This window comes from Prionailurus viverrinus, chromosome C1 (assembly GCF_022837055.1).
Source record: "Prionailurus viverrinus isolate Anna chromosome C1, UM_Priviv_1.0, whole genome shotgun sequence".
Taxonomy (NCBI): domain Eukaryota; kingdom Metazoa; phylum Chordata; class Mammalia; order Carnivora; family Felidae; genus Prionailurus; species Prionailurus viverrinus.
The window spans coordinates 68,239,526-68,253,077 of NC_062568.1; the positions used below are offsets into that span (position 1 = coordinate 68,239,526).

Sequence of the window (13,552 nt, forward strand, 5' to 3'; positions counted from 1 at the left end):
TAGAGTGCCACAAAACTGAAGGAATGCAGTATCAAAAGGCTTGAAAACTAATACTTCCTTTATAAGGAAACCTGGGCTTAAAGTGACAGGGCAGATTGTGGTGGAATGTAGATATGAAAAGTTGGGGAAAGAGTTACATAAAGCAGGCAGGAAATGTATAACCAGGGGCACCAGACAATTGAACTTCTTGTTCAGTGTTGGTTCAGGTTCAATTTAGGGAATATTTTGAGGTTTTATATTGCTTGAGTGATTTCAAAATATTTTATTTTGTGTCTGTTTACAGTGGTTCTGTTATTCTCCTGGTCTTTCCAACTCAAATCTCAAATATTAAAAACTATTATTTTTTTCCTAACTCTAATTTCCTTCCACTAAATCTAATCAGCTATCAAATCCTCTGGTATCTTTCTTTGAATCCCATTAGTCAAATTAGATGTTATAAGAGGTGAGTTGACAATCTTTTCTATCTTCTTAAGTCCATACATCTTCATTCATAATTTCTATTCTTCTTGGTTGGATGTTTAGACTCTTAGGAGATCTTAATGTTTGGCCTTTTGCTTCTCAGATTCATTTTTTTTTTTTTTTTTTTTTTACCTCAATATCAAGTGAACCTATTCCATTGCCTTCATGGCTGACTATCTGTTGCCTACAGGATTGCCTACATTTCTTGGGTACTTTGTATTTTTGTTCTAGTCTACATTTTCGGCCTTATTTCATGCTGTTCTCATATGTGAACTCTTGCTTGTTGTCCTTATTTCTGTCTTCCCAATATTAGATGCTCATAAAGATTACTAATGATGATCCAGCTTTTCAAGTGCTATCGTATTAGGATGAGTCAGTTTTAATTGCACTACGTGTAGTTAAGAAGGTGGAATTTCCTTTTAGTTTTCTTTTTTAGGCTGATCAAAAGTAAAAGTTTTCCCTAAGAATTTTATATATTCTGATAATCATACCTTGTACCTTGAGGAATTTAGGACTCAATAAGAGTATCCACAAATTATGTTTAGTATATATGTACTCAAATAATGTTAGCTGCTAATTAATATTTTCAGTGTTTTTTGGCTGGAATTTAACATTTAATGCTGTAACTGTTTTTTACATCCAGAAAGCATTCTGTGTGTTTCCCACTTTCTTGTATTTTATTTTACATTTGAACATTTAAAGTGTAACTCTTTTTAGAGTGCCTAAGAATATACATTTTCAAAAGTGCTAAGATAGTTATGCAAGTTATTGGTTCTGGGACAGGCCCTTAAATATTTCAGTAATGATTTTAAGATGGATAGATGTCTAAGATAGATGATTAACTTATAACAAAGATTCTGCAGTCAAAATCCATCCTCTACCCTGGATAACTTACACTAAACAAGGAATTTTAAGCCCTCCAGTAGGTATGACTCCTGTGGTCTCTTATCAGCTATATTTTAATAATAATAACTATAAATATTATTAAAGTTGTGCAGACATTAGTAACACTTATATTGTTGTATTATCTTACCTTGTAGCGTATATCGTGGTGTAGCATATAGCATATATATAGCATCGTATATATTTTTAAAGAGGGAAGATACTATGCAGAAACACATTTATCTGTTGTTAATTATGTACTTTGTTACACTGTTTGCATTTTTCTTTGTTTGATGATTTTCTTTTTACCACCAGAATAATCCCAGATGGCTGTTTTTAATTTTATACTATTAAAAGAAACCTTGCAGAGTTCATACCAAGTTTAGAATTACAGTTTTCAGAAATGAGTCACAAGACGTGTGTGTGTGTGTGTGTGTGTGTGTGTGTGTGTGTGTAGAGAGAGAGGTTGGTAATTAAGTCATGGCTATATTAATGATAAAGAACAATGATGTTTGAAACAAAAACCAAGTAACAAGTATAGTTTACTGTTGAACAACATGGATTTGAACTGCATGGGTTTACTTATATGCAGTTTTTTTGGTACAGTACAGTATTTTCTCTTAAGATTTTCTTAACATTTTATTTTTTCTAGCTTTATTGTAAGAATACAGTATAGAATACATATAACATACACAATATGTGTTAATCAACTATTTGTTGTTGGTAAAGCTTCCAGTCAACAGGAGGCTTAGTGGTAGTTAAGTTTTTGAAGAGTCAAAAGTTATACGTGGATTTTCTTTTTTCTTAAATGAGATTTGAATTGTAGCTCATAGTATCATTTTTGACAAGAATATTTTTGTAATTCATACAGGTATTTATGCATATATCCATATAGCTAGATATATATTTGCACATAGTTTTTATTTTTAAATTTTTGTTTTTTATTTCAAGTCTTTATTTAAATTCTAGTTAGAAATTAACATATATGGTAATATTGGTTTCAGGTGTAGAATTTAGTGATTCATCACTTACATATAACAACCAGTGCTCAACACAAGTGCCCTCCTTAATACCCATCACCCATTTAGCCCATCCCCTGCCCACCTCCCTCCATCAACCCTCAGTTTGTTCTCTATAGTTAAGTCTTTTATGGTTTGCTTTCTTCTCTCTCTCTGTCTCTCTTTTCCTTTCCCCTATGTTCATCTGTTTTGTTTCTTAAATTCCATATATGGGTAAAAATCCTATGGTATCTGTCTTTCTCATACATAGATTTTCAACTGCATGGGGAAGAGGAGAATCAATGCCCCTATCCCTTCATTGTTTGAGGGTCAATTATAAATAGCTTTCCCTTATAGTGGTTTTTCCCTTTGAGTTATTAACTTGATATGGGATTATGTCTTATTATACATCATAAATGCTTACTCTGTTTATGGCTAGATGGTATAAATAGCATATACTAGTATTAATAAAGTATTAATAAACTAGTATTTAATAAAGTTTATAATTTTCTGAAAAATTTTATATGTGGCATGTAGTCTTTTGAATAAAAGTTCATACATATGAACAAAAAGCTTGCATTCTAAATGTTTGTATATCAGTATCTCAGCCTTTTCTAAAGTTATTTAAATGATTTAAAAATATTAATAACTACCTGGTTTTTATAGAACTTCTCACCCATAATTTCCTTTTTCTTTTAAAGATCAGTGGATAAATCTGTCATAGTGTATGATACTGTAAGTATTTCAGAATCTTGCATGTGTGATATGAATAAATTATGTTTATTAGGGTACTGAACTTCAAGTTTTGTTAGGCAAGATGGATAAGATACTTTCTTTTCTTTTTAGAGTGCCTAAGAATATACATTTTCAAAAGTGCTAAGATAGTTATGCAAGTTATTGGTTCTGGGACAGGCCCTTAAATATTTCAGTAATGATTTTAAGATGGATAGATGTCTAAGATAGATGATTAATCTGATCAAAGAAAATACAGATTTAAAGAGCACCAATATCCAAAAAAAAAAAAAAAAAAACCACTTCAAAGTGATTTTTCTTAAATTTTTATACCAGGTTTCCATAATAGCAAAGAATGAATATTTACCCCAGGGTTGTGGATGGGTGTGCTGAAAGTGGCCTACCACTGGTAGAGATCTGGCTGGCTTTAGAGACAGAAGGAAGAGTAAGTTTTAATAGACTTGGGAAAATGGCAGTTTTTGGTAGAGCCATATGAATAAAGACCGAGTTGCATGAGTATGAAAAAAAAATGAACATTTAACATGTAGCAAAGATGTGGTTGATGAAAATATTCTTCAAGAGAAATCCATGTTGAATGGAGCCTTACAATGATGGAGTTCAGGCTGCAGCGTGCTAGCAAATGAACCAGAGATGTTAATCATCAAAGTGTAGTCGGTCAAGCAAGGAATCTAAACTAGTCTTCTATGTGGGAATTCAAATCGCGGAGTGCTCTGGCAGGAGATGGAAAAGAATACAAACTGGGTGAAGTAGATCCTGAATGTTTCTCAACAAATTTGCTTAAGATTTTACATTCACAAGAATAGCTAGAACACTAAACTTCCTCCATAAAATATGTATATGAATCTCAGCTAAATACAACTCATTGTACGTTTGAAACTAATATAACACTGTTAATTATACTTCACTTTTTAAAAATTAATAAATACATCTAGATGCTAGATGGCCAGCTAAGTGTACTCAAAATCTAAGTGACTAATTTCTCTTCACCGGTCCTGCAGTTGGGTACAAGTCAAATGCCATAGCAAAAATACAGGTCATTTCATGTAGTAGATGTTTAGGCTACTGTTAGTAAATTCAAAACCATCAGCAGAAGCCCAGGATCTATTATACTAAAAATTTCTAGGAGGGTGGTCAGCAGACAACAGTGCTAATTACTGAGAGTGAAATAAGTACCTGATAATATTATTAGTTATAGAGGCTGTTCTCTTTTTATTGGGTAAAGTTTCAACTTACATTAGTGACTAATTATAATAAAATACTGGTATCATATAAACTATTTATGTCAAATGAGCCTTTATCAGTAACTTTACTCCTGCCCGAGTAAATATAAAGCTGTTTTTATTGTTTTTCAGAATACTGAGAATATACTTCACACATTGACTCAGCATACCAGGTCTGAACTTAACCTCATTTTGTATTAATATAATAAAAAAATTAGTCTGAGGATACATAATAGTTGTTTTTATTAACTAGGTATGTCACAACTTGTGCCTTTGCACCCAATATCCTTTTACTTGCTACTGGTTCAATGGACAAAACAGTGAACATCTGGCAATTTGATCTGGAAACAACTTGCCAAGGTTAGTAAGGGCATCATATTTAACCCAGTTCAATCCCATTCACCATTAAATTAAAAAATCCTGTAATTTTTGGGGGCACCTGGGTGGCTCAATCAGTTAAGTGTCATGATCTCATGGTTCGTGAGTTTGAGGCCCAAGTCAGGCTCTGTGCTGACAGCTCGATGCCTGGAGTCTGCTTCAGATTCTGTCTCCCTCTTGCTCTCTGCCCCTCCCCCATTCACACTCTGTCTTTCTCTTTCAAAAATAAAAAAACATTAAAAAAAAATTTTTTTTAAATCACGTAAATTTTTAACAAATTACTCACTTTACTTTTTCTCAATATGAAGTGTATATCCGAATGTATAATTTAAAAATAATTTTAGAGAATCTAGTGTTTCAAGTAGTTTATATATGTTAAAGCTGTTGGTAAATCCTTTTAGGAGCACATTCATGGAAATCATACATCCCAATTTTTTTATAAGCTATTTATTTGTACGCATACTGTTTTTTCAGATAAATATAGCCTGAGAACAAAATAGAAAGCAGAGTTTTACTTTATTCATTTTATTTTTGGCCTCATCAAGCAATGTTGACACATAATTTAGGAATTTTACTTTTATTACTGTCAGAATTAACCGAATAGTGGTGCTGATATGCAGATGATAGAGCAGAATACTTTTGCTGATATGAATTTTATATGATAAAAAATTGTTTTTCTAGACTGAAAAGTTCCAAGAGAGTAGTATTTAATATAGTATTAAATAATATTGTAACTGTACATAGTGTTGTTTGATTTTTTTGAAATTTCTTAAAAAGTTGTTAAAACACAGCTTTAAGGAAATTTTATTTAGTTTTTAATTCTCAGTGAGAATATTCATAAAGGCAATACTTTCCTTCATTGTTATTTTACTTGCCTTTCTGTTTGTGGGTTTGTTTTTAAGCAAGGAGCACAGAAGACGAGGCGAAGCAATTTCCTGAAGACTGGTCAGAGGATGATGTTTCAGTGTGGCTTTGTGCCCAAGGTTTAAATGACCTTGTTGGTATTTTCAAAATGAATAACATTGATGGAAGAGAATTGTTGAATCTCACCAAAGAAAGTCTGGCTGATGATTTGAAAATTGGTAAGATTAGTGGAAGATGGGCATTCTTAAAAGCGACTTTTAATAATTTACTCCGAAATTGGTTTCAGTTGTATTAATGCTTTCCTCTTACTGTCCTGGCACAGTAATTATGCTGGTATATTTCTTTGTAGAGAAGGATTATGTAGGTTAGATTATGGAAAAGAAATGTTATGTGGTATTTCTTTAAGTAACTAAAGCCACCATGTAATTAATTTTCAAAATGTATTTATTTTAGAAATTGAGATGTAGTTCACATGATAAAACTCACCCTTTTATAAGTGTACAATGCAGTGATTTTTAGTATATCCACAGAGTTGTATAGCCATCACCACTGTCTAATCACACAACATTTTCATCCCTTCAAAAAGAAACCCCATGCTCATGAGCGGTCACTGCTCTTTCCCTTTCTTTCTAGCTCCTGGCAACCACTAATCTGCATTTTGTCTCTAAGGATTTGCCTCTTCTTGACATTTCATAGAAATGGAATCATACAATATGCTGCCTTTTCTGGCTTAGCATGTTTTCAGAGTTCATCCATGCTATAGCATATATTAGTGCTTCATTTCTTCTGATGACTAATATTTCACGGTATAAATTTATCACTTTTTGCTATCCATTTATCAGTTGATTGAATTTAGATTGTTTCCATTTTGGACTATTGTGAATAATGCTGCTCTGAACATTTGTGTACACGCTTTTGTGTAGTATCTGTTTGCAGTTTTCTTGGGTGTATAATTGGGAGTGGAATTGGTGGGTCATATAGTAACTCTGTGCTTACATTTGAGGAACTGCCAGACTATTTCCAAAGCAGCTGTGCTATTTTATGTTCTCACCAGCTATATATGAGAATTTCAGTTTCTTTTCTTTTCTTTTTTTTTTTTAATTTTCTTTAATGTCTGTATATTTTATTTTTTTATTTAAAAAAAATTTTTTTTTCAGCGTTTATTTATTTTGGGGACAGAGAGAGACAGAGCATGAACGGGCGAGGGGCAGAGAGAGAGGGAGACACAGAATCGGAAACAGGCTCCAGGCTCTGAGCCATCAGCCCAGAGCCCGACGCGGGGCTCGAACTCACGGACCGCGAGATCGTGACCTGGCTGAAGTCGGACGCTTAACCGACTGCGCCACCCAGGCGCCCCAATGTCTGTATATTTTAGAGAGAGAGAAAGAGAGACAGTCAGTGCGAGCAGGGGAGTGGCAGAGAGAGAGGGAGACACAGAATCTGAAGCAGGCTCTAGGCGCTGAGATGTCAGCACAGAGCCCCCGATGTGGGAGTTCAACTTGTGAACGGGGATCATGACCTGAGCCAAAATCAGACACTTAACTGACTGAGCCACCCAGACACCCCAAGAATTTCGATTTCTCCACATCCTCATCAACATGTGTTTTTTTAATTATAGCCATCCTAGTGGTTTCTCATTATGGTTTCAGTATACATTTCCTGGTGACTGGTGATGTTGAACATCTTTCCATATGCTTGTTAGCTATTTGTAGATCTTCTTTGTGGAAATGTCTGTTAAGATCCTTTGGTCATTTTAAAAACTGGGTTTTTTGTCTTTTTATTATTTTTTATATAAATTTGGGTATGAGGCTCTTATTAGATATGTGATTTGGAAATATTTTCTCCCTTTCTGTAGGTTAGCCTTATACTTGCTTGATAGTGCCCTTTGAAGCACAGAAATTTAAAAATTTTGATGAAGTCCAATTTATCTTTTTTCCTATTGTTGCTTAGGCTGTAGGTGTCATACCTAATAAACTATTGCCTAATTCTAAGTCTCAAAGATTTAAACCTGTTTTTCTTCTATGAATTTATACGTCTAGCTCCTACATTTAGGTGTGTGATCAATTTTGACTTAATTTTTGGATATGGTATGAGTATAAGGGTCCAGCTTCACTCTTTGAGATGTCGATATCCAGCTGCTGTCCTAGCACGATTTGTCGAAAAGACTATTCTTGCCTTTTGGGATTGTTTTGGCACCCTTGTTAAAAATCAATTGACCACAAATGTGAGGATTTATTTCTGGACTCTCAATTCTATCATTGACATATTTGTTGATTCTTACGCTCACACTGTCTTAATTACTGTAGCTTTGTAGTAGGTTTTGAAATTGAAAAGTGTGGGTCCTCTTTTTTTTTTTTCTTCTTCAAAATTGGTTTTGTTTTTCTGGGTCCCTTGCATTTCCATGTGAATTTTAGAATCAGCTTGTCAATTTCTGTTTAAAATCAGGTGGATTTACTTAATTTATTTTTGTTTTAATTTAAATTCCTGTTAACACAGTATAGTATTAGTTTCAGGTGTACAATATAGTGACTCAACATTTCTATACAACACCTGGTGCTCATCAGAAGTGCACTCCTTAAAAAGCCACTTATTTTGCGGTTGCATGGGTGGCTCAGTTAAGTGTCCAACTCTTTTTTTTTTTTAATTTTTAATGTTTATTTTATTTTTGAGAGACAGAGAGCAAAAGCTGGGGAGGAGCAGAGAGAGAGAGGGAGACACAGAATCCAAAGCAGGCTCCAAGCAGCTCTGAGCTATCAGCACAGAGCCTGACGTGGGGCTCAGACTCATGAACCACCAGATCATGACCTGAGCTGAAGTTGGACAGTTAACTGAGCCACCCAGGTGCCCCAAGTGTCCAACTCTTGATTTCAGCTCAGGTCATGATCTCGTGGTTTGTGAGTTTGAGCCCCGCATCAGGCTCTGAGCTGACAGTGCAGAGCCTGCTTTGGATTGTGTTTCCCTCTCTCTGTGCTCTTCCCCCACTTGCTCTTTCTCAAAAATATACATTAAAAAGAAAAGCCAATTTTGATAGGGATTATATTGAATCTGTGAATTAATTTGGGGATTATTGTCATCTTAAGTTTTCCAGTCCATAAGCACAGGACGTTTTTCAGTTTATTCAGGTCTTCTTCATTTCTTTTAAAAATGCTTTGTCATTTTCAGTATACAAGTCATTTTTCCTTAAGTGTATAATTCAGTGGTCTTTAGTGTATTCATAGAGTTTTATAACCATCAACAACACTGTCTATTTTCAGAACATTTTTATCCCCTCAAAAGAACCCCATTCTCTCTCCCTAGCCTCTGGCAACCACTAATCTACTTTGTCTTTATGGATTTGTCTGTTTGGGATATTTCTTGTAAGTGGAACCATACAGTAGGTGCCCTTTGTATCTGGCTTCTTCCATGTAACAAAATGCTGTCAAGGTTCATCCATGTTTTGTATGTGTAAGTGCTTCAATATGTAAGGTGTTCAGTTTCTTCACCTCTTTCTCAGTACTTGTTATTACCTGTCATCTTGATTATAGCCACCCTTGTAGATGTGAAGTGGTATTAGATTGTGGTTTGGGTTTGTGTTTACCTAATTATATGGAGTATCTTTTCAAGTTCTTATTGGCCATTTATGTATCTTCTTCAGAGAAATGTCTGAGAAGTTAAAATTGTTAAAAATATTTTTAAACTGGTTTATTTGTCTTTAAGTTGTTGAGTTGTAAGAGTTGTTTATTATGTTCTGGAGACTAGATCCTTATCAAAAATAGTTTGAAGTCTTTTGTTTTTATTTTTTTATTTTTTACGTTTATTTTTGACAAACAGAGTGAGACAAAGCGTGAGTGGGGGAGGGGCAAAGAGAGAAGGAGACAAAGAATCTGAAGCAGGCTCCAGGCTCTGAGCAAGCTGTCAGCACAGAGCCTATGCTGGGCTTGAACCCACGAACTGTGAGATTGTGACCTGAGCTAAAGTCGGGTGCTCAACCGACTGAGCCACCCAGGCGCCCCTAGTTTGAAGACTTAATGTCATGCTGTAATAAAACTAATAACCGGACACTACTATTAACATGCTATAATGAAATCCTACTGAGAAAGCATAGAAAATAGGATATCCATAGTGAGATTTATTGTTAATGAAGAGTCAAATAACAAAAAAAAAATATTAAAACCATTTTGGAGTATAGTGTTATACTTTCCTTATATGGTAAATATAGCATATGAGTGTATTTAAATCTCTTGAAATCTTACAGCCTTTAAAAAGTTAACATAATGATGATTTGTGAAAATACTTAGGGTCAGATGGTTTTGTACTCCGGCCATATTATGAGAGCTGTTTTTGTATTTCTAATAACTTATTGCCTTTATAATTTATTCTTTCCTCCTGAAAGTTGGTAACAGAGTGTAGGGTTGTTTGTTTGTTTTTCTGCTGATTTTTGCATCTTCATTAGTTGATTTCTTATTACTCTCTCACAATAAATCTTAACAGTACCTTATCATTTAGAAGCACTTAACACTATAAAACAATAATTTCAGATTTCAACAAAGGATGTTTGAAAACAAAAGAAGCATAGTAAAAACAATAGGAATAGAATTCTATTCTGATAGATAAATAATAAGAAATTCTTATAGGATTTAATTAATGATTTGAAATAGTTTTTGAAGGATGAGTCCCAGGATTAGTAGTTACAATCGTTTTAAACTTCAGTGAAATAAGTTTCAGAACTATCAGGCCCAAGCCAAAATTGAAATATAATTTAACTTGTATAGTGGCCTAATAGTGGAATTAGGAAAATTATTACTATGAATGGAGACAAAAATGTTAACATTTTCTAGTAAATAATGAATCTATTCTGTGTGTTTAAGATTTGGAAAGTTGGCAAATTAAACAGAATAAATTAGTAAATGGGCTAGGGCATTTATTTTTTCACATAATTCTACAGTACTTGAAAGTTTTTATAGAATTATAAAGAATTATAAAGGATCAAGAAGTTAATCTTCTACAAGTACTACTTTAAGCTACAGTGAATTTCTTTTAGTCTTGAATTTTAAGAAAAGCAGATTCTTAAGATAGTATATTGGCATAATAGAGAATTGAAATTGAGTCTAAAGAAAAAATGTGCTAAGAGGCAAACTGATGAGTAAATGATAATGAATTTTATTCTTTAGATGCATAACTCTCTTACTTGCTTTTGACTTGTGATACAATTGTTAGAACAGTTCCTAAGTCAATGCGAGTAAATAGGAATTTGTGTATTCGTCATATGGAGGAATTGTGCAGTAAGGCACATTGGGGTGTTAGAGACCAAAGTATGTATATCTATTATGTTTGACACTTAAAAAGTTACTTTTAAGGAATCAAGCAGTCTATGAAATATTCTAGTGAGCCTTTTATAAATGTATAATAAAGGAACTTTCTATAGACTTGAATATCTGCTGGAGTTTGATGCTTTAATCTAGGATAACCATCCTTTCTTAGGATTGTGTTAATGGAAACCAGGGTACACTAGCCAGTTGTAACTAGAAGATAACTCTTTATATTTAGTCCCACGTTTGCATAAGAAATGTCCAGACAGATTACAGGTACAAAAGATCCTTGACGTTGAGAGAGAGAGAGAGCTGTCTTAAGACATTTGTGAATCCATGAATTTGTGAACTCCACTATAGTATTTAATCTCTCATTCAAAAGTCATTAAGTATGAAGGGTGAAGAGCGAGAGTCTCTCGCTTCTGAGATGTGATAGTAGGCAAGCAGTAAATCTGGCCACATGACTTTCATCTGCACCTTGGCTTCAGTTTATGTTTGGGTCTCAGAAATTTTAAATTGCTGCCTGCCTTGGAGTGTGGAATTGCTGTAGATGATATAGTGGTAGAAACCTGGAATGACAAATGCCGAAGAACTATTCTATATCATGTCAGTCCTTACACCTACATTCAAATAATTATCAATCATAGAGTCCTAATTGGGAATGAAGTTTTTTCAAAAGGCTTCTTCTACCTTTTGCTCTTGTCTTTCCAAGAAACCATAAAGCACATGAGACATTTTTATCATTTTCTAGCTTAAAATTATAATATCAAATTGTTCAATCAGATGCTTTTTCAAACTATGCAGCAACTGAACATCCTTAGATTTTGAGTTTCTTCAATTCCTAGAACTACTTCCTTATGTAGATTTTCATTTGTTGCCTAAGTGAACTATCATGAACTACTGGAACATTCACTGTTTTGTTGTTGTTGTTATGCACGATTAAAGTGACACAGTCCCTTTAGTTCTGGTCTAGTTACTGTGAGCCTGTGCATGGACCTGCTGCTGGACTGGGCAGTTCAGTTGCTGCTCTTAAATTGGCCCACCACACTTTCCAGTGGGAACTTGTGGGCATTTGGGGGGGGGCTCCTTTCCTTAGGCCGGTCAGATGTCCTGTTACTTCCACACAGGTGTCAACCACAGGTCTGTGGAGGTTGGTGGTTTGTCCTCGCCTGCTTATACGGTGGGGTTTGTGAGACACCTCGCCACTTTACTTTGTTGCGGAGATTGTCTGTGGGATTTGATTTTGCTCTCTCTTTTTTTATGTGGAGATTCGGAGAAATTAAAAAAACTATACTGCTTCTACCACCAACTTATCCAAATCCTTTTGAAAAAAATCCCTACTTGTATCTATCATCAGGTTTCCCTTTTCTTTTCCTATCGTTTGTACGTCTTTGTTTTCCCTTGACCATTCTAGTCAGGAGTTGTTTTTTTTTTAATAGTTTTTTTTAAAAATATGTTTTTGTTGTTCTGTTCTTTCCTGAGAAACTGGCTTCTGGTTTTGTTGTTCTCTCTCTGGGCAGTGGAGAGGTGATGGAGTGACCAGCCTGATGAGCTGTGTTTCTTAGTTCTGGGCGACAGCTCTGTCTTGTTATGGTGCCTCCAGCCATTGCTGGCCTTGCTGCTTCAGCAGTGATCCATACAGGACACAGCTGGTAGAGAGAACGGTAGAGGTATCAAGGTCTCTCTTCCATTCGTGTACACGTGTCTCTGCTGTAAGTGGCCATCTTCCATCCCTCACTCTGGAACCCAGTTACCTCTATTTTCTTAGGGGCTTTTCAGAGTTTTGTTTTATATCTTTGGTTGTTATTTGTGTGTAGACTCCATCAGTTCTCAATTATGTAGCATTTTCAGGGTTGGAGAAGAGAGTACAGGAATTGTTGTCCTATTTAACTTGACATCTTATTAAGAACCACATGCCTTTTCAGAGTTACAATAAATATATCCAGATAGTTCCCATTACCCATACTAAGGGTTTAGTAGCCATCAGCTGGTAAGGGTCTTTTCTTCCTGAGCAATTAAATTTAATAACACCCACTCCCAACCCCCAGTCACAAAAGGAGATATTTGTTTCTGGCTAAGCTCTGGGGATATCACTTGGTAATTGCTTCCCTGAGGGCAAAGTGATCTGATTCCATTTTTAAATGACATTAAAATTGGACACGGATAACACCCAATTTAACTTTTTCTTATCTGGGGGCATTTTGAAATAGGTTTTCTGTGTTCTCTATTATAAAAATCAGAAGCATTCTAAATATTAGCACCCATATTTTTTGACAGGGAAATATATATTTTTCATAATATTAAATGCTTCTGTATCTTTTTCTTGTATGTTGTATAACTATCCCTTTAAATGAGATGACTTCTAATTGTAAACCTGTTGTGGTACTTTTAAAAAACTGTTTAAAAACTCTTCAATTTGGTTTCGGTGAATTACATAGAAAAGAATTCCTAGGAAAGCAGTGCCGTAGTCCCTAAGAGGCAGGCGGCTGCTAGGTTGACTTGCCACACTTCCGTAGATTGTGGGCAACGAATCCGAATAGATTTAAACTGTATTCCTCAGGGCACAGCAAGCAGCGTGAGCTTCAAGGTTTTTCTTTCCCCCCGAAGTCTTGTGAGGGCAGTTTGTGTCTGTGTCATAGCGGAGATACCCTGAGCTCACGAAACTCTTTAATCTTTTGAGGGGATTGCTAGCAAACCTAGCCCAAGAGTC

The 13,552-nt window shown here is 34.8% G+C and overlaps 1 protein-coding gene across 8 annotated transcripts in view; it reads left to right on the top strand.

Annotated features, from left to right (window-relative positions):
- WDSUB1 (WD repeat, sterile alpha motif and U-box domain containing 1) overlaps positions 1-13,552 on the top strand; it is a 51,135-nt gene that overhangs the window by 17,314 nt on the left and 20,269 nt on the right. For all 8 annotated transcript variants that reach the window (XM_047870187.1, XM_047870188.1, XM_047870192.1 and 5 more), the window contains 4 exons: positions 3,041-3,074; positions 4,445-4,485; positions 4,566-4,672; positions 5,593-5,772. In XM_047870187.1, the coding sequence (XP_047726143.1) occupies positions 3,041-3,074; positions 4,445-4,485; positions 4,566-4,672; positions 5,593-5,772 (362 nt within the window). The remainder of the gene's footprint in view (positions 1-3,040; positions 3,075-4,444; positions 4,486-4,565; positions 4,673-5,592; positions 5,773-13,552) is intronic.